The sequence below is a fragment of the Symphodus melops genome (assembly GCF_947650265.1).
Source record: "Symphodus melops genome assembly, chromosome: 1".
Taxonomy (NCBI): domain Eukaryota; kingdom Metazoa; phylum Chordata; class Actinopteri; order Labriformes; family Labridae; genus Symphodus; species Symphodus melops.
In genome coordinates, this window is record NC_136691.1 from 54,480,817 (window position 1) to 54,507,737 (window position 26,921).

The following is a 26,921-nucleotide window of genomic DNA, read 5'->3' on the forward strand; positions in this document are numbered from 1 at the left end:
CCTTGGCAGAGGAGCCGTCGTCACTGTCCAAACTCTGAACTGTGGACGGGAGAGAAGTCCCACGTGATGTTTTTGCCCAGGTCACGGTCCAGTGGCACTGACTAGTGCGTACCCTCCTTTCTACATCCCCCCCCCTCCTTCTTCTTCCCCTCTCCTACAAGCATTTATCTCTCTGCATGGTTTTGGCAGGGATGTGCTTTTCCCAGCGTTTAGCCAGGAGAGGGAGAGAGGAGGAGAGAAAGGGGGCCTTTTCAAGCGGGGAATGACGGACGCTTTATTAAAAGAGGCAGGGCCCTTTGAGAGGCTGGCCCCTCCGTGCTCCCCCCCCCACCCCCGTGTGTCTGGCCCATTGTCATGGGGCGGTGGCAGCAACCTCCCCCCCCCCCTTACCCCCCTCTCACCATGCGCTTTGTCACTGTAAGTCACCTCATAGTCTGAAAGAGACCCACTTTGAAAAAAAAAAACACACACACCCATTCTCCACAGTAACTCTCCTCCTCCTCTAGATTCGCCTTCTCTGTGAATTTAAAAAAAAAAAAAAAAAAAGATTGTCTGGCTGTCAACAAATATACAGGAGACACAGAGATGGGCGTGACGTGTGGAGAAGAAGAAGGGACAGGAGAAAGGAGGGATAAAGTTGGAGGCGATGGATGAGGTGGAGAGCCGGACGCTGATGGAGGAAAGAAGAGGGGTGAGGACAAGATGGAGACGAGAGAGAAGCAAGATAAAAAAACAGAAATTGATTGAGTCGGAAAAGTTTGATAACTTTTTTTTTTTTCTTTTTAAAGCGGTCTGAAAGGAGCGAGGCTGCGTTGGGTTTGTTTTTTTTGGGGCTGGGCGTGAAATGTGTCTCTCTAGATACAGGCAGCATTCCTCCAGAGATAAAAAAAAAAAAAAAAAACCCTGGGCCCCCGTCCCCCTCGACCCCCCCCCACACACACACACACCCTCCACAGACTCTCCACCCACCATGCCTAACTCAAGTGTGTGTGAGCGAGAGAGTTTGGGCGTGTGTGTGTGTGAGTGTTGGTGTTTACGTTCGTCGGGGGGTCTGCGTGCTGGCAGGGGGGGAAACAGAAAAGACAGCTGTGTGTTTTGAGAGACGCAGAGAAACGTAAGAAAGCGAGAGTGGAGGGCCAACAGGCATGCCAGTCAAGACGGTCACTTTTGGAGTGAGTACCACCATCTTCTGCTTCCCTCTCTCCTCCTGTCACTCTCTCTCTCTCTGTCTCCTCCACCTGCTCTCTAAAGCACTCTCATTTATTGCTATGTTTTTTCTTTTGCAATGTTTTGCTCTTGTTTGTTAGAAGAAGAAGAAAAAAAAAAAAGTCCTCGCTTGCATTTATTCAGATGTAGAGCACCTGCCAAGACTCCCGGTCTTTCCCTTTCACATCAGAGAGGAGAGCCAAGCCGCCCGTCAGCTTTCTTATTTATCTACTTTACGTAAGACGTGATGAAAACTTTGTCAATTTTGATCAAACTGATCTTTCATTCAGCTCACGTCTCTCTCTCTCTCTCTCTCTCTCTCTCTCTCTCTCTCTGTGTGTGTTTTCTCTCGGCTTGCTAAGTACAGTTCTTGTTCTCCGTCCATCCACATGAGCTGTTTTGAAAACGTCTCTTTGCTTTTGTTTGTGTTCTCGGCCCTGGACGGGATCTCTTTTTTTTTTTTTTTTTTTTTTTTTTTTGTCGTTGTTGTTGTTTTTAGCGCTGGGAATGACCTAGAAAAAAAAATAGAGAGAGAGAGAGAAGAGAAAAAAAAGAGAGAGAGAGTTTGAAGCAAGTCATGGAGGCGTAAAAACATCGGGGCATCACTTTTTGTAATCAGGAAAAAGATGAGACATTGTGCACGAGCACGTATCAGGTCAGATGAGTCTCCATAGCAACGTGGGAGGAGGCTCGAGTATCTTTAAAAGTTGTGATGTATGTTTGTCCAAGATTAGCGCTGAGTGCGTGTGTATGTGTGGGTGTGTGTGTGTGGGTGTGTGTGTGTGTGGGTGTGTGTGTGTGTTTCTCCCTCTTAATCGTGTTTTGTTTTGTTGGTTTTTTGCTTTCTTTATTTGTTCCTCTGTTTGATGTTCAGATTGTCGGATGTCAACCAGGATTAAGGGCGATAAGTAAAGTGGAGGTCACTGACCTGAATAGTGGGTCAATTAATGAGATTCTTTCATTGTGGCTTCACTAAAAAGACTGCGGACTGTTTAATGAAGCGAGCGAGCAGCAGAAGCTTCAGGTCCAAACCTCCTGGATGTGTGTAGAAAACCTGCAGCCAGGTCGACTGCGCTGTCAGCTGCTGTTGTTGTTTTTGTTTACTTCATTTAAGTTTGACCTAAAAACAGAAAAATGTCTCCAAACGATTACAAATGTTGATTTTAAAAGTTTCTGATCTGCACCTTTCGGAAAAAAGACAAAGACCCAGCTCTCTCCTGAACACTCACACACTTAAAGGTGTTTCGTCTAAAATAGCAAACAGAAAGTTACATTCTTGTATTCAAATGTTTTATTATTATTATTTTAAGTATCAAAAGTGCAGAAAAACATTTTTAATTTTGAGGTGGGGGGGAAAGAAATTGATAAATGTAAAAATCGAGATTCTTCTGAGATTTTAAATCGATTCATAACTTTTTGGTCTTATCAGTCCCTCCCTGGTGAAGCGCTAAGGCGAGCTCTTTAAATCAACAGTAAAGTCAGCCAGTCTCTCAGACGACCGGAGAAGATCCTGAAGTCTGGACTGGTTCAAAAACTCACTTTGAATCCATCGATTTCATTCATCGTTTTAAATCGGAATAATAGATTCTTAATCGAATTGTGTGTGTCTAGGAATAAAGAAAATCGAACCCAAAGATTCCTATTTAAGAGCGTAGATAGATAGATAGATAGATAGATAGATAGATAGATAGATAGATAGATAGATAGATAGATACTTTATTGATCCCGAGGGAAATTCAAGTCATTACATATGTGAGTTGATAAACACAAACAGAGGAGTGACAAAGACCGGAGCAGCTAAATGAGTCTGAGGTAAAAGCTTAAAAAAGAAATATTCCTCGTCAGGTTTTTAACGTGGTCGTGTTGTAACTCTAAAGACCCCAAAAAAAAACAAAAAAACCATCCAGGGACCAAACCAGTGTTAGTGGGAGAGACTCCCCGCCCCCCCCCCCCCCCGTCCTGACCTCTCAGAAACACTCAAAGCAGCACGTCGTCCACTTGGAGAGAGTTTGGTGAACGTTTTCTAACCTCTAACATTCAGCTTGTAAAGCGGCCATGTTGGTAGATTAAATGGTGAAACCACACTTCATCTCTCTCCCTCTGTAATCTGAGCCTGATTGTCTCATCCTGCGTTCACACGACACACACGGCCTGAGGAAGGCTTGCTTCTCTCTTCTTCCTCCGACTGCACGCCGTCAGTCAGTCGCCTTCTCAGATCCAAACCGGGCCAGCTAAACAGTCGAGCCGCCACTCGCCATTTTTCTGCTTGATAAATAATCTGCATCAGCTGGGCTCAAAGTTTGGAGGATTTGTTGGATGTGTTTGTTTGAATTCATCCTGCTCGTACTTTCATCGTGGCGAGTTTGAGACATATTTTAGATATTTGGATTATCCTCGACTGTAGAGGTCAAATCTTGTAGAATAGAGTGTAAATGAATCAGCTCAAAACGATTCATTAGAGGGCGGGACGTTCATACTTTCAGCAGCTGTTGTGAAGAAGTCGGCCCTCTTTGGGTTCTTCAGTATTTTATAAACTCCTGATCTGCATAATAACTGATGCAGTAAAACACAGGATGTTTACCATATCTTGATCCTCTCGTCCGTAGGTTTCAAAAAGCCCATCTCCTCCTTGTGGCTTTCACCCTCTTTGTCACCCCCCGACAAAAGATCACAATAACCATGACAATCTCATCTTCGGGCGCAGAGGGCTGCAGCAGCGCCCGATATAAAGAGACAATCAATGAGAGCGGCGGGGACAAACAGGCCGGGGGGGGGGGGGGGGGGAGGAGGGGGGGAGGCAGGGGAGTGTGAGAAAGTAAACAGTGAAGAAATGGGACAAGACGCTTCGCCACATTCAGGAGCAGACTTTCAGATTTACATGCAGACAGTCTGACAGCGTCGAGTGTGTGTGTGTGTGTGTGTGTGTGTGTGTGTGTGTGTGTGTGTGTGTGTGTGTGTGTGTTGGGGGGGGGGGGGGTGTAACAGCTCCATCCTAGAGCCTCGCTCGCTCGCTTCCTGTAAATGTGTCCATAGCTGAACGCTCCCAGGGGTCCGAGCCTGACTGACTGTACACTTACTCCATCTCTCGAACTCTTCAAGCAGCCTGAGAGATGAAGGCAGACGTGGAGGCACGAGGAGAGAGAGAGAGGGAGAGAGAGAGAGAGAGAGAGAGAGAGAGAGGGAGGGAGGGACAGAGAAAAATCAATTCCTGGAACGAACGCAAGTCAGCAGAAAAAGGGGCGATGAAACGGCTGTTTAAGCACTCTGCAGTATTTTCCATATCCGGCTGTCAGTATGGAGAAAAATGTGGAGAAAACGGCCCAGTGCTGCGCTAGTGTAAATACATCCAGATACATGGAGTTAAGCAGACGACTATGGAGCGTGGTGTAGCACGGTTAATGTTGTTTAAAGAGCCGGGACCTGTGACATGCTGAACATGAGGGGTGCACCTTGTTTTCACTTTCTCCACTTTGCGCTCAAATAGCTGTGTTAGCTCTTAAAGTATTCATGATTTGAACCTGCTGCTGTGTCGGCACATTCCTGTTGTTGTTGCTTCCTGTGGTTGAGTGAGCGAGGACGGTAACCCGCCTGCGTGCTGTAGATCCTGTGTTTACCTCACAGAGCAACGCCGAGCCTCTCTGAAGGGGGCGATAGAGTCCACGTGCACGGACACAATCCACCTGGAGCTGACGTGCTCCAGGGTTTGTGTCTTTAGCATTAGCATTAGCAAAACGCTCCTGGCTCTCTCGCTCTCTCTCTCTCTCTCTCTCTCTCTCTCTCTCTCCTCCTGAGTGAGACCTGTGCAGATAAACAATAGGATGTGGAGACCAATCGGAAGGACATGATGAACTTAAATGAAATCATGACAGAAGGCATTAGAACAAATCCACCTCATACTTAGCTTTCAAATTGAGCGTGTTTTCATGTTGTTTCCTCCTGACACACAAACGTGCAGGGTTCGATAAATAAACAAACACTAAGAAGTCCTTATGAGATATGATGATATCGGCTGATGTTACTGTCAGTGTTGGCTAATGATGCTACTCACGTAGCTTTTTATTAAGATGTGATTGTTTTACTCGAGCCGTTCTCCTTCACCAGCAGAGGGCGCTGTACGGATCACAACGAGCAGCATCATCCTGCAGAGTGACACACACGCACACACGCTCAGTTAGAGCGGCCATCTTGTCTTCATGATTTATCTTTTTCCACAAGTTTTTCATAACTGCGTTTTTGGTTTTCTAAATGTCTCTCTGCAGATCGAAGAACGATATCGGCCGATGAATCGATTGGTCAAGCTCTCTCGCTCTCTCTCTCTCTCTCGCTCTCTCTCTCTCTCTCGCTCTCTCTCTCTCTCGTTCTCTCTCTCTCTCTCGTTCTCTCTCTCGCTCGCTCTCTCTCTCTCTCGCTCTCTCTCTCTCTCTCTCTCGTTCTCTCTCTCTCTCGTTCTCTCTCTCTCTCTCTCTCTCTCGCTCTCTCTCTCTCTCTCGTTCTCTCTCTCTCTCTCTCGTTCTCTCTCTCTCGCTCTCTCTCTCTCTCTCGTTCTCTCTCTCTCGCTCTCTCTCTCGCTCTCTCTCTCTCTCTCGTTCTCTCTCTCTCTCTCGTTCTCTCTCTCTCTCTCTCTCTCTCTCGTTCTCTCTCTCTCGTTCTCTCTCTCTCTCGTTCTCTCTCTCTCTCTCTCGCTCTCTCTCTCGCTCTCTCTCTCTCTCGTTCTCTCTCTCTCTCTCTCTCTCTCTCTCGCTCTCTCTGCAACGTGTCCCTGCTGCGATCCAAAATAAAACCAAACCTTCCCGGAAGTAGCTCGTCGTGAACACGTACCAGCTCCACGATCGAGATCAAGCCGAACGTCTTTCAGAGCAGAGCGTGCCAGTTTGTGTCGACGTAACGTGAAGCTCCTTCTTCATCGACCTCGCCGCCGCTCGCTCCTTCAGTTTGTGATTCTCGTGCGCCGGCTGGTTCCACATTGTTCGGAGATCAACAAACCCGATGTGATTGTGTTTACTGTGATCCGGCAGTGCAGCCTCACAGGGTCTGCTGTAATCCTGCCTGTGTGTGTGTGTGTGTGTGTGTGTGTGTGTGTGTGTGTGTGTGTGTGTGTGTGTGTGTGTGTGTGTGTGTGTGTGTGTGTGTGTGTGTGTGTGTGTGTGTGTGTGTGTGTGTGTGTGTGTGTGTGTGTGTGTGTGTGTGTGTGCGCAGCAGAAGGGGAACAGTTTGCACCAAGATTTAATTCAGATGGAGAGATAACAAACGTTGTGTTACATCGGCCATTTTCAAACCCATTACACACACAGAACAGTGTGTTGTTTAAAGCCTGCTCTGTGCAGTTAAGAGCGCGCACACTCATTCAATCTGATCCCTCTCAAGAGTCGTCACACACACACACACACACACACACACACACACACACACACACACACAATCGATCCGTCTTGAAAAGAGCAATACTTCAGGTGCAGTCTTCCGTTGCAGAGAATCTTCTTCATGTCTGTGATGTCGATCTCGTGCGGGCCCTCTTCTCTATATGTACACACACACACACACACACACACACACACACACACACGTGCAGTAGGTTTACATTGAGTTTCTGAACACTGCAGTCCACCAGCGAGCGGGTGATGTCATTCTGTCTGCTGCAGCGCCAGCAGAGGGGGGAAAAGAGAAACGTCAGAGGATGAAGAGGATGAAGATGATGAAGAGGGGGAAGACGGCAGCAGGAAGGAGAAGGCTGGGATGAAGATGATGAAGAGGGGGAAGACGGCAGCAGGAAGGAGAAGGCTGGGATGAAGAGGATGAAGAGGGGGAAGACGGCAGCAGGAAGGAGAAGGCTGGGATGAAGATGATGAAGAGGGGGAAGACGGCAGCAGGAAGGAGAAGGCTGGGATGAAGATGATGAAGAGGGGGAAGACGGCAGCAGGAAGGAGAAGGCTGGGATGAAGAGGATGAAGAAGAGGGGGAAGACGGCAGCAGGAAGGAGAAGGCTGGGATGAAGATGATGAAGAGGGGGAAGACGGCAGCAGGAAGGAGAAGCCTGGGATGAAGATGATGAAGAGGGGGAAGACGGCAGCAGGAAGGAGAAGCCTGGGATGAAGATGATGAAGAGGGGGAAGACGGCAGCAGGAAGGAGAAGGCTGGGATGAAGATGATGAAGAGGGGGAAGACGGCAGCAGGAAGGAGAAGCCTGGGATGAAGATGATGAAGAGGGGGAAGACGGCAGCAGGAAGGAGAAGGCTGGGATGAAGATGATGAAGAGGGGGAGTTCAGGGCCGAGGAGTTTCTCTGATGAGACGGGAGAATAATCAGCATCATTATGAGGAGCGTAGCTCCGTCTGAGGCCGACGCCACGTTGCAGGACGGCGTGCGTTGATATTGCCGAGCTTATTGTCTTTCTGGTTTGTTTGTTTTTTTTGCTCCAAACATTTTGATTTATGAGCTCGCTCTTGTTTCCCCCCCCCCCCCCCCCCCCTCGGCCTCAGAGCTCCACAGCTTGTCCGCTCTCTTTGGGAGTAATCAGAGACACACACATTCATCTAACTCCTGCTGCAGGACGAAGGAATCACCACAGACCATTTTTAGAACGATCCGTCTGTGTGTGTGTGTGTGTGTGTGTGTGTGTGTGTGTGTGTGTGTGTGTGTGTGTGTGTGTGTGTGTGTGTGTGTGTGTGTGTGTGTGTGTGTGTGTACCTACAGGGTGTGGTTCCCCTACATCCTTATCTCACCACAACACACACACTTCTTGACGCAAACAGACACAACATGCAAACGCACGTTTTAAAGGAGTCAAACAGGAAGTCTATTGGCGGCGAGCGGCGTCGGACGTTTAACTCTTTGATCGTTCGGTTCTGTGTCGTCTGTTAAACTTCAGCAGGCGGGTTTTTAGGAGGCAGTGAGCTGAATCCGGGTGGGGGGGGGGGATCCAGCAGTCAGGGTCACCATGGTGTTACCATGCCACCATTTGCTCAGTGAGCGCGTGTGTGTGTGTGTGTGTGTGTGCTTCAGCTGCTCCCACTTTGATGAAAGGATTCTTCTCATGTCACCATAGCAAAGTGTGTAGAAACTTTATAGGACTCAAAAGTCCGAGTGTGACGATTTGTGAACAAAATATTCAAAAGTGAAACCTGGGAAATGTTTACATTTGCTTTTTCTTTGTCTAATTTTATTATAGCATTTACTGCTCTGTGTGTCTGTCTGCCTCCCCGGGGACAAATAAAGTTTTTTTTTCGCTTTTGGAGGAACATATTTGGAGTTGTGTGCCAGCAGCAGCTTTCAACAGCAAAGTGACGACCAAGATGGAAGAAACAGGTTGTGAAATGCTTAAAGGGAACATCTCCTCGTTAATAGCTGAAATAAACGTTATGCGAGTCACGTGACCGGATGTAAAGAGAAGACGAGTGTGTCTGAAGAGTTTCTCACATTCGAAACCTCAAAGACTTCAGTTTCAACGGGTGAAGATCAAATAAAAAAAACAGAAGAGATTTATTTCCTGTCTCTCTTCAGACGTCCCAGCTCATAAAGTCCATACCCCCCCCCCCCCTCCATACCCCCCCTGCTGTGTTTGAGGTCGCTGTCGTGTCTAGTGACAGGTGTGTTTGCCGTGTCTGTGGAAGGATGGCAGATGCACAGGGGTCAGTTTGTGGTCCTGCAGGGGTCGCACAGAGAAATGCATCTTTTCTTTAAAGTGAGTCTGTTGGAGAAGATGAACACAGCTTCAAGAGACGGCTCGGACACTGTGAGTAAATGTTAGTTCAGTTCGGTGCAGACGGTCACTTCAAATTCTTTATACTTTTATTTTTTTGTCTGTTATGTCTTCGCGCTGTGTTTAGCTTTCAGTACCTGCAGGGATCATACCTGTTAGTGTGTTTGTGTGAGCGGGGCCTTTTACTTTTCCATGCCTCCCCGTTGTCTGTGACCAAATGCTTTAAAAAGAAGAAGAAGAAGATTCAATGATAATGAATCAGAGGCCAGAAGCTCGTGGCACTGAGGGTGCTGTGCAATGTGTCGATGTTATCTCACACAGTTAGATCCTGTTCTTCCAGGAGTTCCCCCCCCCCCCCCCCCCTCAGTCTGCACACAGCGCTGTGAGGCTGCGTTGTGTCATTTGTTGCCATGCCTCAACTTCAGGCATGTGGATCCTCTCTGCTCTCTGTCAAAAGAAGAGCCAACAACCCTGTCAGAGCTGAGAGCAGCGAGTGTCGTCTGTGGTTTGGAAAACAGCTTTTCTTTCTTTCTTCTGTTGTGTTTGATGGGAGCAATTTATGTTTTCTTTACACATCGGAATTGCGAGCATACGCGTTTTGTACATGAACTCATTCTGTGCAATCTTTGTGAAAACACGAGCAGCATGTTGAGATAGCAGGTTGTTGTGAGAGAGGGGGGGGAGAAGAGAGAGAGAGAGAGAGGAGATTATGTAAATGTTATGAAAAAGTGCAGGGTTTGCCGCAGTCGAGTTTCTCCCTGTGGTTCTCCCTCGGTCGCTCCTGCTTCCCCCCCCCCTCCCTGCCGCATGAGTGATCCTGTTTCAGCAGCACCCTTGCCTTCCTGGGAGAGGCATGAAGCCCTCAGACAGACACAACACAGACAAAAACACTCAATGTGCCATGTGCCGCCGGCCCGTGAGCCAGGACACACCAAACCCCCTCTCTCTCTCTCTCCTGTCTCTATTCACCTTGTGTGTGTGTGAGTGTGTCTCTCTCTCTTTCATTGACACACACACACAAACTCAGTCGGGACAAAGAGCCAACAGTCTGCTTACCAGTAGCTGTCGGTGTAATCACACTGGCCTTATCACACTGAGAGCAGAGCGGTGGATGGACGTGTTTTAGGGGGTTTTAATTGAGCCAGGATCCCAGCACTTCCTCACCTGCCGCTCATCCACATCGAGGTGCAGAAATCTCACAGGCGGAGTGACATGAGAGGAAAAACTCAGAACTAGGCCTACTGAACGTTTCCTTTTTTTTCCCCTTGCAAAGAAATATTAACCAATCTCTGTCTCCCTCTCCACTTTATGTGTCTCTCACTTCCTCTTATCCCCCCTCCTCCCCTCCCTCCTCTCTCTCTCTCTCTCCCTCTATCTGTCCCGCTTGCAGGCAGATGCTGGCAACAGTTTTCTCCGAGCGGCCCGGTCTGGCAACCTGGACAAGGCCCTGGACCACATCAAGAATGGCATCGATATAAATACAGCCAATCAGGTGGGAGAGCTTGACAGTCCCCCCGGTGAATGTTTGGCAAGCTCATCTAACGAGCCAATGATTTGCATAAAATCAGCTTTAAATGTGCTTCTTTGTAAAAGTGGACTCCAGTTTTATTGAGAGCAGCGACATTTTGAAATGTTTTAGAAATAGGTGTGGGACGTCGATACCTCAATACACGGTTGTCCAGACTTATGTAATACAGATTTTTTTTTAAAGTAATAATAATTATAAACAGCTCGAAGCAGATTTCCCTTCAGTGGTTAAATAAGTTTTAATTTTGGTGCGATTCGCTCCTTATAAATAACCTCTCGCCTCGGAGGGACCTCAGTCGCACCTTACCGACTTTTATCTCCTCACTTACCTGCTGCCCTTTAAAATTCAGGAGGTTGGTGCACTACCTTCCTCTCATTCAAATAAAAAACAAGCAGTGTGTGATGGGGGGGAGAGAAAGTGCAATCAAGCTTCGAATTTATTCAACTCCAAGATGATTCTGAAAGTGAAAGTATGATGACAAATATGATGATCGATGTGTCCAGTCTGCATGCTGTGCCTGACTCGATCACTGTGCTGTGTTGTGCCCACTCTCCTGTCTGTGTACGTTGCATGCTCAGGCAGACTGTAAATCAGCAGCTGAAGGTGGCAGGTGTGAGTGTAGAGAGAGAGAGAGAGAGGAGGGGGGGGGGGGTCACCTGGGATGAAGATAAATGGTGCAGGGGGGGGGCTTCTCCTTCGCCCCGTCTCCTCCATCCTGCCTCCTTTACTCTGACGTGTGTTCCCAAAGTGTCCGGGGGAAGAGGCAGCGTTAGCCTGCTGCCCACAGGCGACTAAAAGTTGGCCAAAATAGTGAGCGAGCGAGAGAGAGAGAGAGAGAGAGAGAGAGAGAGATTCCTCTGCCTCATTAATCTAACTTAGTCATGGTTTCCCCTCTGTTCACTTTTGCTGCCCTCAACATTTTGTAATTATAGCTGGTTATGCTTCTGTCAGGGTTTCAATGAGGCTCGTTTCAGGCGAGCTAACAAAGCCCCACACAACAACAACAACAACAACAACAACAACAACAACACGTCTATTTAAGCAAAGTGACACCATACACTGAACACTTCTTGCTAACTCCTTTATGGTAAAGAAAAGTCCCGTCACTTGGAAACAAAACAAAAACTACCTGCACAATAAACGCTCTGTTAGCTAACGTGTGCTAACGATGCTATCACTGTGACGTTCATCTATGCTAACTGCGTTAGCTTCAATGTTGGGTGTTTGATCGTGTTTAAGTTCAAGTGATAATCTGCAACGTTTTCACTTCCACACTCACACAGTGTGGGTGCTGCTTTCACTCAAATGCTATCTGTGCTAGAGCTACCACTGGATGGCAGCAAAGTCAGCACACACACACACACACACACTTTAACGTTTTTTCTTCATACCAAATCTTACATTTCTCATTCAGGTAAAATTGGAGGCCACAGAGAGACGTGAAGGTTGCAGATTATGACTTTACACCTGTCTCTCAGCACTGAGGTGTTCTGCGTGTGTGTACAGTGTGATGTTCAGGAGCCTGCCCTCCCATCGTTGTGTTCTTCCTCCTCCTTTATCCGTCTCAATCTAACAAACCTCCTCCTCTACATGTATACTTTCCTTATTCACACACACACACACACACACGTGTTTTTTTGCGTCCTCTCTCCTCTGTCTGCAGTAGAGTGATGGTGTGCTGTGGTCTCCTCACTCAGAGGAATAATATCAGTGGTGTGGGAAAGGTCCAACCTCACATGTCCTGTGCGGCTGAAGGAAGGCTGTGTGAGGTCAGACCTATCCCACACGGCTCGTATTCTTCCCAGCCACGAGACCAGCGGCCTGCCATCCCCCTCCCCTCCTCCTCCTCCTCCTCCTCCTCCTCCTCCTCCTCCTTCCCTCACCATCATTAATCACATGAAATGTTTTCACATTGTGCACATTGTTTTTGCAAATGACCGCTCTGAGAGTGCTGCATGTGTGGTGTCCAAGTGTAAGTATTTGCCCGCTTTTGCTTCGTGAGTCTTCTTCGGTCACAAAACTAAAATGGATGCAGTTTGCATGCCACTGTTTGTGTTTGTGTGTCCATGTGAGGTTATGTTTTTTTTTTTTTTTTTTTTTTAGTATTCACAGTGTGTTCGTAGAGTTTTGAGGACCCTTCAGTATGAGGTCTGCTCTGCTCTCTCACTCAGAATGGGCTGAACGGGCTGCATCTGGCCTCGAAAGAAGGCCACGTGAAAATGGTGCTGGAGCTACTTCACAATGGCATCGTACTGGAGACCACTACAAAGGTAAAAAAAAAAAAAAAAAAGGTGTGCACTCTTAATGGTACCCTTCAAACAATCAGCCTTGAAAACTCCACATCTCGTCCAATAAAGAAGACGCAAGTCGGGTTTTAAGCAATCTTCATGGCTTCCTTTACCGAGAATCTCAACTCTGTTTTTCCCGCCCGAAGTGAAAAGCTGCACTCGTGTAGAAACAAATGAATTTAGAGGTGCAGAGGTCGTAGTCTCCATCACAGCATCCGACCGGCTCTGTGCTCTTCGCCCAGTGTTTCCCGTCTCTTCGGCTTCGCTTTCCAGTAAAGAGGCGAAAAGGCCCAAAAATCTCTTTAGATAAAGTTCGGTAGGTTAAAATTTAAATATGAAACTTAGCATGCATGAAATACACAGGGTTACTTTCCTACAGTACTTTAATAAAAAAAGATGAACAATTAAGAAACACATGGGGGGAAAAAAAGAAACAATTTCAGTATAATACACATTTGACTCTTTTGAAAAGAGACAGGAAGAAGCTCATCCTTTACCTTTAACTAATGGAAAATCCAATAAAGTAAACTAAATGGACGATACAAAGAAATACTCCTCTCGAGCTGTTAAGGACGTCTTTGTGTTTTTTCCTTGTCGCTGATGTTTCTCTGTCTGTGTGTCGCGTCAGAAAGGGAACACGGCCCTGCACATCGCAGCCCTGGCGGGGCAGGAGCAGGTGGTCACAGAGCTGGTTAACTACGGGGCCAATGTAAACGCTCAGTCTCAGGTGAGAGTCCACGCCGCTCTCTCTCTCTCCCTCTCTCTCTCTCTCTCTCTCTCTCTCTCTGATCTCGCTGATCACTGCAGACGCTTTGTGACCTTTACTGTGAAACCATTGTACAGCAGCAGCAGCAGCTATTGCAATTCCATCTGTTAACATGTTGTATTTGTTCCTATATTTCTGTGTGCTGGTGTTTCCTCTCTGTGTACATCCTGGTGCGTGCATCTGTGAATGTCTTCCTCTCTCTCTCTCTCTCTCTGTTTGTTGTGCTTGTGTCTCCTCGTCCTCTGTGCGTGTGTGTGTGTGTGTGTGTGTGTGTGTGTGTGTGTCTGCCGGTCGTTTTTTTCTGAGACAGAAAGGTTTCACTCCACTCTACATGGCTGCACAAGAAAACCATCTAGAGGTTGTGAAGTTTCTTCTGGAGAACGGAGCCAATCAAAGCATTCCAACCGAGGTACTGAAGGACTGAGAGAAGTTTTCAAAAGGCGAAAAAAAATCTCCCAAAACTCCTCAATCCCAATCCCTGCTGATCCACACTCTGTGTCTCCATTCTGTTTTCGTTCACATAAGCCTTCCTCCTCCTCCCCCCCCCCCGACCCCCCCCCCCCCCCCCCCCCATGTGGTAGTCTACGTCTCTGACCCTCTCCTGTGTGTTTCAGGACGGATTCACTCCTCTCGCCGTGGCTCTTCAGCAGGGACACGAGAACGTTGTAGCCTTGCTCATCAACTACGGCACCAAAGGGAAGGTCCGCCTCCCCGCGCTGCACATTGCAGCACGCAACGATGACACACGCACAGCCGCAGTGCTTCTGCAGAATGACCCAAATCCTGATGTGCTCAGCAAGGTATGCACCAGCGTGTGAGCGGCTGGGTTCTGCATGCGCGTGTGTTCGGTGTTAGATTGTGTATGTAAAGGTGATGACATGTTTTCACCTCGTGTCCCTGCAGACTGGATTCACACCCCTCCATATTGCTGCACACTATGAAAACTTGAACGTAGCTCAGCTGCTGCTCAACAGAGGAGCCAATGTCAACTTTACCCCAAAGGTAGGGCTTAACGAGTGCTGCTGAAGGTTCATCTTTGAGTGTGTGTGTGTGTGTGTGTGTGTGTGTGTGTGTGTCTAACTGCATCTGTGCGTCTCTGCAGAACGGCATCACTCCTCTGCACATTGCATCCAGACGGGGTAATGTGATCATGGTCCGACTTCTGCTGGACAGAGGGGCTCAGATCGATGCCAAGACCAAGGTGCAGCAGATATCTATCCTGTTGTTTCTCTGTTTCTTATTTGATGCATCATGAGCTGAGTCAGTAACCATCCCCTCTCTCTTTTTTTTTTTTACCCAGGATGAGCTGACTCCTCTGCACTGTGCAGCCAGGAATGGTCATGTCAGGATTATAGAGATCCTGCTGGACCAAGGAGCCCCCATCCAGGCAAAAACCAAGGTAACCCAGTTTAGATCAAGCAAAGACAAATCTCTCATAACCGAAATGAACAACTACTTTTTTTTTTTGGTGATGAGTTTAAATCAGTGAGAATCCATTCTTCAATACATTAATGTTTATAATTTTATCGGTGTAATTGTTACTTTGCTGGTTTGTAAGGCGACCTCGAGTGTTTTGAAAGGTGCCTTTAAATAAAATGCATTTTTAAGATTTTTATTGTGATCATAAAATCCCGCTCGTGCTGCTTCCTCTGTGTTTTTCTGGTTTCTTCCCTCTTCTTGCCAAGTTCCTCCCGTTTAGCAAGCGATGAGAGAATAACCACGTCTCCTCCATTTATTTTTTTTTTTCCCCAGAACGGCCTGTCTCCGATCCACATGTCAGCACAGGGGGACCACATGGACTGCGTCAAGCAGCTTCTGCAGTACAACGCCGAGATTGATGACATCACACTGGACCATCTCACCCCTCTGCACGTGGCGGCGCACTGCGGCCATCACCGCATGGCCAAAGTGCTGCTGGACAAAGGGGGCAAGCCCAACTCGCGGGCGTTGGTCAGTCTTTTAAGCACGGACGCAGCTAAGCGAATGTCCAGGCAGAGTTACGTCTTCGGAGCACTGATGACCTTTTTCCTGTGATTTCACAGAACGGTTTTACTCCTCTGCACATCGCGTGTAAAAAGAACCACATGCGTGTGATGGATCTGCTGCTGAAACACTCAGCGTCTATAGAGGCGGTGACTGAGGTGAGGAGCCCGGGGAAAATAAAGAGCTGACTTTACAGACTTCATATTTTAGATGTATGAATATTATTTCAAGTTGATCCGATTCTTCTCCTCTTCCAAACAGTCGGGCCTGACTCCCTTACATGTGGCGTCGTTCATGGGCCATCTCAACATCGTGAAGATCCTGCTGCAGAAGGGAGCTTCTCCCAGCGCCTCCAATGTGGTGAGTTTCTTTCTGAAGTCTTTACAGCTCTTTTTGTTGTGTCATTGTTTTTAGTCTGAGTGTGGGATTTGTTTTTTTCTCTGTGCGTGAGTAGAAAGTGGAGACTCCTCTTCATATGGCGTCTCGGGCAGGACACCTTGAAGTGGCGGAGTTCTTACTGCAGAACGCATCACCTGTAGACGCGAAGGCAAAGGTAAATATCGTACTCTGATTCATATACTCTGACAGCGTGAAATAAACATGTGTTTGGGTAACCTGACCCTCAAAATGTGGAATAAATCCATCCAGTCCTTTGTTTGTGTTTAAGTCTGACAACACAGAGAAACATGCTGAGCTCCCCTTGTGATGTCACAGTGGGATTCTGGTTAAAAAAAATCAAATTAAAATAAAATCCACTTCCCTGGTATCTCCACCCATGGACTCCACCTCCACCTGAGAGAAAAACCTTTTTCGAAGGTCCTCCATTTTTATTCTCACAAGCAAAGGAGTGATGTCGACCAGGAGAACTCAATGGAGGGCTCGTTGCATTTAAAGAGACACACACACCAAAACGGAGCGTTCTGCTGCTTGATTCATGTTATATCTGAACCGAAGCACAAAGGGACTGTTAGAAAAGGTGGATAACATGTCCTCTATAAACTCCTCTGCAGAGTCACAGTTAAAAAAAACAAACGGGGAATGTTAGAGCAGGGTGTGCAGTCGTCGTGGACGTCTGCGGTACAGATGTTAGTCCAGGTGTTTTTAAATATTGTGAAGATTTGTGCAAACTTTTACTCTGAAATCAGATTGATGTTGACATATCAAACTAAAATGTTGAAATGCAGCTTTTTCATGATAGGCTTTTGTTCCTTTTTAAGCACTTCCTAAATGATAAAGGAGTTGCAGAGGCATCCCCCCCATCCTAAAAGCCCAAAATCCTAAATAATTGCAAATGTCCTTATCAGACGCTCCTCATAGTTAGTATCAGGATGTGATTTTAATGTTAAGATGCATTGTGATATATTGTGCTGTTAAATAAACAGTAAAAGTTCAGACCTGTGACATAAATCCATAAAACTCCTGAATCGTGACATTTATGATTCTAGTGTTCAGCAGCCTTGTGTTGCTTTTCATATGTAAAGCTAAGAAATAAAATTGGAGAATTTAGAAAAAAAAAAAGTGTTTTCTATTATTAACCCCCCCCCCTCTCTCTCTCTCTCCCCCCTGGACAGGACGATCAAACCCCTCTGCATTGTGCTGCTCGTATGGGCCACAAGGAGCTGGTGAAGCTGCTGCTGGAGCAGAAAGCCAACCCTAACTCCACCACCACAGCCGGCCACTCGCCCCTCCACATCGCTGCCCGGGAAGGTCACGTGCAAACCGTTCGCATCCTCCTGGACATGGAGGCCCAGCAGACCAAGATGACCAAGGTAAAGCCTTCCTCCTCCTTAACCTCAACCGCTCTACCGATTGCTCCCCATACTAATGCTGCACACACCTTTCTCTGTGCGCCTCTGTAGAAAGGCTTCACTCCGCTCCATGTGGCCTCAAAGTACGGCAAGGTGGACGTAGCGGAGCTGTTGTTGGAGAGAGGAGCTAACCCCAATGCTTCTGGGAAGGTAAAAAAAAACAAAAAACGCCTGACTCTGAAGATCTATCTGATCTACAATCGTCAACATTTTTTTGCATTTGTTGTTTCAGAATGGTTTGACTCCACTGCATGTTGCTGTGCATCACAACAACCTGGATGTCGTTAATTTACTTGTTAGCAAAGGAGGGTCCCCGCATAGCGCCGCCAGGGTAAGCGACAAAATAACAGATAGAAGTCTCAATTAACTCCAGCAGGCTGATAGAAGCACATAAAGGGTGATTTTTTCCAAACATTAACCCTTTGCTTGTGTGTTTCAGAATGGCTACACCGCTCTCCACATAGCATCCAAGCAGAACCAGGTGGAGGTGGCTAACAGCCTGCTGCAGTATGGAGCGTCAGCCAATGCTGAGTCACTGCAGGGGGTCACCCCTCTCCACCTGGCCTCGCAGGAAGGAAGGCCCGACATGGTCTCGCTCCTCATCGCCAAACAGGCCAACGTCAACCTCGGGAACAAGGTAAGAAACACACTCATGAGTCAGGGATGACTGGTCAGGAATGGAGGGATTTTGACGTCCTTAATGAAGGAAATGTAAGACGTTGGTTCTTATGTCGTCTCATGAATGTTTTTTCTCTCCAGAGCGGATTAACCCCACTGCATCTGGTTGCACAGGAGGGTCACGTTGGGATTGCGGATATCTTGGTGAAGCAAGGGGCTTCAGTATATGCAGCCACGAGGGTAAGACGTCTTCAGTCTTTCAAACTCATGAACGGAAGAAATAATCTCGCCCCATTTAAAACGATCTTAAAGGTCACATGTCATCCTCCTCTTCAACCAGTTTAAATAAGTCTCATCTTTAAAACGTGTGTGAAGTGTGCTGTTATAAATGCACTCTGATCATGTCTATAAACCCCTCTATTTCAGCCCTGCTCAGAACAGGCTGTTTCTGTGTCTGTAGCTTTAAATATGTAAATGAGCTGTGTCTGGCCACGCCCCCTCTCTGGAAGGGCTCGGGTGTACTCGATGCTTTCTGGCTCCATGTCCTATTGTTTACGGTGAGAAGGCAGACTCAGAGGGCAGAACAAACACCTAGCTGTGGGAGTGTCACCCACCTGGGGGAGGGGCTACTGCCCTTTGTGATGTCATGAAGGGAAAATCTCAAAACGGTCTGTTTGAGCACACGTTTTCTGAAAAGCAGAGCAGGCAGAAGACGGAGAGGATGAACTTTTCTCATCATTGGGGGGTTTGAAGACAAACTAGAGACATATGTTAGAGTCAGAGGAACATGGTGAAAAAGATTTTGAATAACACGTGACCTTTTAAGACACTGACAGGAAGTAGTTGTGACAGGAGTCCAAACCGATAGTGTCTAAGTACAGTAGCATAAATAGCCTGATGATCTCATAGCAGAGGGTTATGTTACCATCAAAACACGGCTGAGCCTTTGGGGATCAAGATTCCTGAGACTTTCACAGCTTGGACCGTCTGTAGAGCAGCTCCCGAGCTGGAGTAGCTCCAGATTATTATGGATTATAGGAGGAAAGGTTAAATGAATGTGGTCAACATAGAGCTGAATTAGCACCTCTGTGATTGTGGTTGGAACATTAACATTGGAGGATTAGTTTGTACTTATATTTTTTAACATTTTTATAAGATCAGTCAGTTCTGAAAAGTATTCAGCTCTAATGAGGACCAAATCCAAAGTCTAATGTCCTCAGATTAAAAGATCGTTAAGTCACATAAATTGTGCCGCTGCTGTGATTTTTTTAACTTTTCCCTCTCTCTCGCCATCAGATGGGTTACACCCCCCTCCATGTAGCGTGTCACTATGGCAACATTAAGATGGTGAAGTTCCTCCTGCAGCAACAGGCCAACGTCAACAGCAAGACCAGGGTGAGCGCCCCCTTCTGGTTCCGGATCAGATTACACGAGAAGTCAACGCAGGAACGGTCACAGCACGTCGCACCTTCAAACACCAGTCCCGTCTTTTTAAGGATTCTCCGAGCTGTGAAAACAGGCGTCTCCGTGTGATGATTGATCGTTTCACCTCTCCGACGTGTGGAAATACTTCCACTCGACGAGGGAGATAAGTCTCATTAAAGAAACCACAGATCCCTCCAGCGCTCATTATTGTGTTCTGTAAAAGAGGCGAGATGAAGTCTTGTATCTTTGAATCTATAAATCTCGTGTCGGATGTGCCGCTTGTTCACTCTGGACTCGCCTTTACTGCTCCAAAGATCAACACTCTCGTCTTTCAGGGACAAATCAAATTGATTTTCTCAAAATCAATTCACCTCACTGTTTTTAATGTGGACATAGTAAGTAAGTAAAAGTTTATTTATAGAGCACCTTTCAAGAGCGGAAAACGTCACAAAGTGCTTCGGAAAAATTAAACACAGTTCGTACAAAACAGTTGTAATAGGGGCGCTGGTGGCGCAGCGGCAGCGCGCGCTTCCCATGTAGCGAGGCTATGCTAATCGCGCGGGCGAAAAATACATCTTTAAAAAAAAAAAAAAAACAGTTGTAATAAAAACACAGACAGATTAGACGGAGGCACGTCTGAACAGATCTGCTTTTAGTCCGTGCACACTGCATGCCGTGCGTCGCCACAGGTTTGCTGTTCTCTGTCCTGCTGGGTCTGTTATGAGCAGCTGTGCACACATCACAGGAGAACTACGAGATAACACGGGAGGAGTGAACGGCGCTGACAGATGTTTCAGTATTTGTTGTATTTGAGGTCGATGATGAGACACATTGAATTAAAGGTCTGTTCTTGTGTCTTTCAGCTCGGTTACACTCCTCTGCACCAGGCGGCCCAGCAGGGACACACGGACATCGTGACACTGCTGCTGAAGCACGGCGCTCAGCCCAACGAGACCACGACTGTGAGCGTCAACTCAAAACACCCTTTTTCACACACGCACTCCTGAACACTTCCAGAGTGTTTCAGCACAGCCTGCAGCCGGGAATCTTCCTGGAGAGATTCCCAGGAAGCAGGACATGCTGCATGCTGCAGACTTTTTACGAGGAGGCTGGCGGTAAAAGAATAAAGCAAGGGGGGAAGAATTTGCATGCACACATGAAGGCCACCACCCCGGAAATTTAAGGAAACTTTTAGGAGATTTATGTGTAAAAAACGGAAAAACACTGTGTACTATGTTAGCATGAAACGTCTGACTGAAGTGATCCTCCCTGTCTGACAGAACGGTACGTCAGCCCTGGCTATTGCGAAGAGGTTGGGCTACATCTCTGTGATCGACGTCCTAAAGCTCGTCACCGAGGAGACGGTTTCCATGGTGAGAAGTTTCGTAACACTGCGCAGAAACTACGGTTGCAAAATTACGGGAATTTTCAAAGTTGGAAACTTTCCATGGGAATAAACGGCCCTCTAATGAATGACCCCCAAAAACAGGGAACTTAAAATGTATTTGAGTATAATCCGGATTAAATGAGTGAATATCTAAGTTATTCATGATCACGTGCACAGAGCACTCTGCTGACTGCAGGGCTGTAGAGGCCACGCCCCCTACATGCACTCCTCCATCACGTGCACAGAGCACTCTGCTGACTGCAGGGCTGTAGAGGCCACGCCCCCTACATGCACTCCTCCATCACGTGCACAGAGCACTCTGCTGACTGCAGGGCTGTAGAGGCCACGCCCCCTACATGCACTCCTCCATCACGTGCACAGAGCACTCTGCTGACTGCAGGGCTGTAGAGGCCACGCCCCCTACATGCACTCCTCCATCACGTGCACAGAGCACTCTGCTGACTGCAGGGCTGTAGAGGCCACGCCCCCTACATGCACTCCTCCATCACGTGCACAGAGCACTCTGCTGACTGCAGGGCTGTAGAGGCCACGCCCCCTACATGCACTCCTCCATCACGTGCACAGGTGATTGAGCCCAGACATTATTAAAGCAACACATTTTATTACATCAGATTACATAAAGGGAAGTACGTTTGGATGATATTACGGCTTTATATATTTAAAAAAATGTGATGTAAATCTTTTTAAATATTATTTAATTGTATCATTTTACATGAATGTCTGCTGAGGCCAAAAAAAATATTTATACACATGCTTAAATTAAATCTCAATTTCCAGTTGATTCCCATAAAATCATGGAAAGTTTCCAATTTGGATTAGTCAAAAAAAGGGCTGAAAAGTTTCCCCGGTAGAAAACACATGAAGATAAATACTAATCCTCTGATTTCTTGCCTTTTATCTGCTTCTTCCCCGTGTTGCTCAGACGACCACAGAGAAACATCGCATGAGCTTCCCAGAAACAGTGGATGAGATCTTGGACGTGTCCGAGGATGAAGGTAGACCACCTCATGACACGTTCAGCTCACCTCATGGACTTGCGTTGATGAACTCAGTTGTAATCTAAATATAATTTTCTGTTTGCAAAGGCTGACTTGATGCTGGTCATGTAGTTCATATTCAATTACTCCAATACTATTTTTGCTTTTTTGCCCTTTTTTAGGAATTGCACAGCTAACATTAGGTATGAATGTCTCTTTCTTTCTTTGTGCGGCATTCATAGGTCGGTGTTTCTATATATTGTCTGGCTCCATTTCAAGCTCACCCCTCTCGGTCTTTATCTCTCGCTCCTGCTCCCCCCTGTGGTGGCGCTCACTGTGATGGTGGCTCTGGTCTGTCATTGGCATGCACCCATAGCACCCATGTCTGTAACCTTCAAACGTCCCTCCAGTAACACTCCCATTCCTCTAATCCTCCGAGTCTCTTTTTCTCCTCCGTGTTACAACAGCGAGTCCTGATGGTTACGGTTACAGATCACTCATGATCCACTCATCGCACATCAGATTTAACACGTGACAAATCTGTGTGTGTGTGTGTGTGTGTGTGTGTGTGTGTGTGTGTGTGTGTGTGTGTGTGTGAAAGCTGCTCCGTGAGCTTACACCAGTTCAGCGTGGAGGAGCGCTGTCTTTTCAGATCATCGCTTTGTCGTCACAGTCGCCTGCATTTCAGTGTCTTTCCATTTGTGTCAGTCATGTAGCGCATCATTTGTAGCCGTCTTACGTTCAGTTTAAAGGCGTCTCATTGGCTGAGAGGTCGGTGGCTCAGGAGTCAAAGAGAACGATGGTTTCAAGTTTATTGTTAAAGTGGCTGAAACCCAAATGTTTGCATTAAAAACACTGGTTCACAGGACTGCTTGTATCAGACAGGAATTAACATCTGGCTCTATACGGAGAGTTGCCGCTCATGTTTTCTGACTTTTTTTGGGGGGGGCGGGGCTTAGTCTCACTAGACTTTTTACTTTTTAGTCATAAATGTCATTTTACAGCTGATAGACTGACAGAAACCAACAGTAAACCGATCGAGCATTTTTTTCAAGCTTTCGTTTTTAGTGTTGCATCGAGAGAGCCAAAGAGCCAAAGATTCCCCGTCAGGAGGGAGCGAACACGGACGTCAGAGTTTAAAGGACAGCGAATGTGGACAGTTTGTAAATCCCACCACCAGGGGGCTCTCAATCAAAGCGAACACAAACGATGACGTTGAAGCTGGCGGGGAATCATGGGAGTGATTCGCCCAAAACGACAGATGAAAACAAACTCGAGGTGGCCGTGAAGGCGATAACTTACGAGACGTGTTTATCAACAGCAGCACGGCAGCTTTTATAATATATATGACATAGGGTTCGTCAATTTTTAATTAATTTAGATATTTTAGTGTGACATTTTTTTGTTTTTTTGTGTAATGTCTAAATAAGCAACAAAACCAGTATTGTATACTTTGATGCGTCCTGTCACCCTCCCACGGCAGTAAATGAAGAATTCCTCGGCACTTAATGTTGGGTAGTTTCCTGTTTTTGTTTAGCTTCCCTCATAAACACAAATAGCTGCCATTGTATTTGTGCAATTTAGACTTTTTCACCTCCTCTGCTGTGTGTTTGTAAGACACAAAAATACAACGTTTGCATCTTTATCACACACCGTAAGGACGTCGTAAATCTCAGTTTATACTGATCTGAGTATTTAAAGTTTCAGAGTACCGGAAGTTCGGGCAGCGACTATTTGCTCGCGAATGATCCCTGCTTGTTTTTGTTGCCCCCTGGTGGCGTAAAGAGAAGAATCTCTCATTGCATGTGGACTAACTTCTAATGCCTGAACTTAACGTGACTAACAGTGATGCTCCAGGACTTTGTGTCGTGATATTTTTAGCCTCCTGATAATTCGACTGACAGATTGTCACCGTTGCTCTAAATATAGAGAGTTGCTGAGTCGCACTCTTAAAGAAACATCTCGTATCCGGAACGGTCAAATGATACCGTCGGGTTATCTCATGTACACACACACACACACACACACACACACACACACACACACACAGAGCTCGTACAAGACATGGGTTGTGTGAACCTCTGTGTGTGAAGTGTGTGAAACACGGTGTAATGCCACCGGCTCTGGACTGCATACAGACACCCACTCACACAAGCTGTGCTGATTCACTCACAGTTTTAATACACACAGCGAACGCTCCTCTGTGTTGCCGGGGATCTCGGGAAAAACTACCTGCCTGTTTTTTATAGGGGGGGTAAGTAAAGAAAAACTAACGTCTGCTCACATGGGGATGTACTGGTGTCCGTTCAGGAGGGAGCAGCAGAGCTGGTCAGTGTGTGCGTGTTGTCGTGAGCTGATGCTGGCGTGTTAGTATCCAAATCTCGGTCACGATTTGTCTTCGTATTCGTGCTGTAAGACACATTTTAAGGATGCTGCTGTGTGCTGAACACAATGCCTCTAATTAACTCCATACAGAGGTTATAAGTAGGGATGTAACGAGGCATTGCAGAAAATTGAAAATCAATACGGACACTTTACAGATGCAATGTGTAGATTCTGCCAGCAGGGGGCTCTCAATCAATACTACAATAACAATTTCTTTATTCTCATTCAAACTTGAACTCTGCAGTGCAGATAAGAACGGAAATCGGAAATTGCATTGGCTCGTAGTGCAAAAATAAAAACAGCAGCAAGTTTTTACATAGAAAAAAAAATTATATAAATATATATAAATAGATGTAAATAAATGAAAAGCTGTGTGTGATGTGTCCTATGTTTTAGGACCGTCAGCATCACCGCGTTAATCCTCGATTAAAAGAATAAATGAGTACATTTTTTTCATCCTATTTTGTCCCTTCAGGCTCACCGTAGATCGTCCTCGACGTCTCCCTGTAGTCTCTGTGATGTCAAACAAGATCTTTGAGTAAATTCTCCGACCGCTCAGCTGACGAATCGAAAGTCATATCCACCTGATGACATCACACATTGACCTTTCTTATTCTTCCTTTGAGCTCTTTTCGGGACCACTTCCTGTTTCTGTGCTCAAGTTAACTGCTCCTAACTCTTTGGGCGTACTTTATTTCAAAATAAAAGCATGGTTGAGTTTAAACAGCAAACAAAGTACTCTCAAGCTTAAGGCAGTACAAACATTCAAAATAAAAGCCTAACACACTTTTTAATTAATTGCTAAATTATGGAATTTGAAATATGCGATTCAGAATGTGATTTGTCTTTATTAACTTTTAAAATTAAGCCATTAATCACAGTTAAAAGTTTAAATTATTAAAATCCTTCTGTGATTTTAAACACTGCTCTTCTGTCTCCTTTAGTCTTGAAGATATTAACTAAAATTATTTTATGTTTATTGCTGATATTTGATGTGAACTCACCTGGCCAATAAACATGAGTGTGTTGTTGTTGATGCGGCGATCTCCTCCGACTTGTTCCCTTATTTTAAGTCCTGATGTTGTGTAGAAGTGAGTGGATGTTATAATGAGCAGTAAAGATGTCCATTGTCACTAATGTCTCATCTCACCAGTCTAACCCCTGAACCCCAGAGCCATCGCCTTAATCCTGCTCGACCACGTGAACTCGAACCCCTCCGGCTAACAATCTCGTTCTTTTTCTTTTTTTTTCCTTCTTTCTCTCTTTTCTCTTCTTGTGCTGTTTCCCCCCCAACCTGACCACCGTGTGTTCGCTCTCTTTGGCATGTTGTTCTCTGAAGGAGAGGAGCTCCTGGGGACAGAAGGGGCCAGGTACATGAAGATGGATGACATGAAAGACCATGATGACGATTTCCTCTCCCCCAAGAAATCACTGGAGTACGAGAGAGGGCTGGGCACAGCGTAAGGGGGGCTGGGTGGGGAAGCAGGCGAGAAAGCCGAGCTGGTAGTCACACACTCATTACTGTAGGTGGATGGGTAGATGGGGACGCTGCATAGACACTCACTACTATTTAATTTCCCCACGGGATCAATAAAGTATCTATCTATCTACACACCAGGGATGAGCACTTGGGAGGAGATGTAAGGAACGCCGTTCTTCCATCTGACTTGTTTCTTGTTCTGTAACACAACAGGAATTACTCGCCAGCCATTCCAAGGATCCCCCGAGTGTCTCCGGAGACCGTCATCCTGAAGGAACACGAGATAGATCAGGTACTGCACTGCTCCACATCACAGCCAGGGGGCGTGCGTGAGACGCGTTTATTAAAGGTTTGTGCACTAAAGGCGGGATAACTCGACTTTTAACTGAGCGGTGTCATTTATTAAACGGCCTGAAGTGACGATGGCGAGGCGGTTTGTCCCTCAGCGAGAAGGTCATGGGTTCGATCCCGCCTCCTGCTGGAACACGTCTGATGTGACAAAACACCAAATCCCGAATTTCTCCCGCTGCTTCATGAGCGGCTACATCCACACCAGCAGCAGGAATATCTGGGTCGATTTAGGAGCAGTGCTACAAATCCGAGTTTACAGAGATTTTTTTTTTTTAAGATATTTTTAAGTTTTTTTTACATTCATCAATGTTTGTGCTTCCACCGGCTCGGCTGCTGGGGGGGTCTCAGCTCCGGCGGTCCGAACCCTGACGCGGCAGATTACTCAAGGTTTTCTACTTTTGCTCGGATGCTGGAGCGTGACGCATCCATCTCGCCACAGTAAAGATGGAGCAGGACAGGAAGTCAAGCGTGGAAACAACACTCAGTTTATTTTCAGAATAAAACACTCTGTTTTGACGTCGTAAAATGTCGTCACACTTACCGATGGTAGAAACACAAAAATCTCGACGAAAGACGAATCCAAGAAGGTTCCCTCTGTAACTCATCTTGTTGAGAACGATGACTTTGTTGTGTTTGATACCAGTTTTATTCCTCATACATCATATTACACAGAGAGGGCGCCGCTTGGTTTCACGCTGTCCGGCGGTGCAGCTCCGTACTGCGCTCTTTAAACGCATCCTGTAGGCGTGGAGCCGACACGCCGTGCACACATATCTGATGGACGCTGAAGATGAAAGTGCAGTTGTTTCTAATTCAAATGATGGTTTTGTCTGTTGCAGCAACACACTCCTCTTCCACTGCCCAAAGAGTACGACGATGACTCACTGATTCCCAGCAGCCCTGCGACTGAGACCTCAGACAACGTCAGCCCGGTCGCCAGTCCCATCCACACAGGGTCAGCAGAGCACCGTGTGTGTGTGTTTAATTAAAAATACAGTATCT

General features: G+C 46.5%; 1 protein-coding gene across 15 annotated transcripts in view; it reads left to right on the top strand.

Annotated features, from left to right (window-relative positions):
- The window catches only part of ank1a (ankyrin 1, erythrocytic a), a 103,844-nt gene that overhangs the window by 49,592 nt on the left and 27,331 nt on the right, over positions 1–26,921 (top strand). For 7 of the 15 annotated variants that reach the window (XM_079369872.1, XM_079369879.1, XM_079369873.1 and 4 more), the window contains 25 exons: positions 10,293–10,394; positions 12,602–12,700; positions 13,347–13,445; positions 13,795–13,893; positions 14,099–14,284; positions 14,388–14,486; positions 14,587–14,685; positions 14,785–14,883; positions 15,237–15,434; positions 15,527–15,625; positions 15,729–15,827; positions 15,922–16,020; positions 17,039–17,236; positions 17,327–17,425; positions 17,508–17,606; positions 17,715–17,912; positions 18,035–18,133; positions 19,190–19,288; positions 20,182–20,280; positions 20,599–20,691; positions 21,649–21,721; positions 21,886–21,906; positions 25,428–25,548; positions 25,782–25,860; positions 26,759–26,874. In XM_079369872.1, the coding sequence (XP_079225998.1) occupies positions 10,293–10,394; positions 12,602–12,700; positions 13,347–13,445; positions 13,795–13,893; positions 14,099–14,284; positions 14,388–14,486; positions 14,587–14,685; positions 14,785–14,883; positions 15,237–15,434; positions 15,527–15,625; positions 15,729–15,827; positions 15,922–16,020; positions 17,039–17,236; positions 17,327–17,425; positions 17,508–17,606; positions 17,715–17,912; positions 18,035–18,133; positions 19,190–19,288; positions 20,182–20,280; positions 20,599–20,691; positions 21,649–21,721; positions 21,886–21,906; positions 25,428–25,548; positions 25,782–25,860; positions 26,759–26,874 (2,771 nt within the window). Of the gene's footprint in view, positions 1–829; positions 1,173–1,220; positions 1,921–10,292; positions 10,395–12,601; positions 12,701–13,346; positions 13,446–13,794; positions 13,894–14,098; positions 14,285–14,387; positions 14,487–14,586; positions 14,686–14,784; positions 14,884–15,236; positions 15,435–15,526; positions 15,626–15,728; positions 15,828–15,921; positions 16,021–17,038; positions 17,237–17,326; positions 17,426–17,507; positions 17,607–17,714; positions 17,913–18,034; positions 18,134–19,189; positions 19,289–20,181; positions 20,281–20,598; positions 20,692–21,648; positions 21,722–21,885; positions 21,907–25,427; positions 25,549–25,781; positions 25,861–26,758; positions 26,875–26,921 lie in introns of those variants that run through there. The other 8 variants (XM_079369880.1, XM_079369886.1, XM_079369876.1 and 5 more) reach the window with 7 other exon arrangements.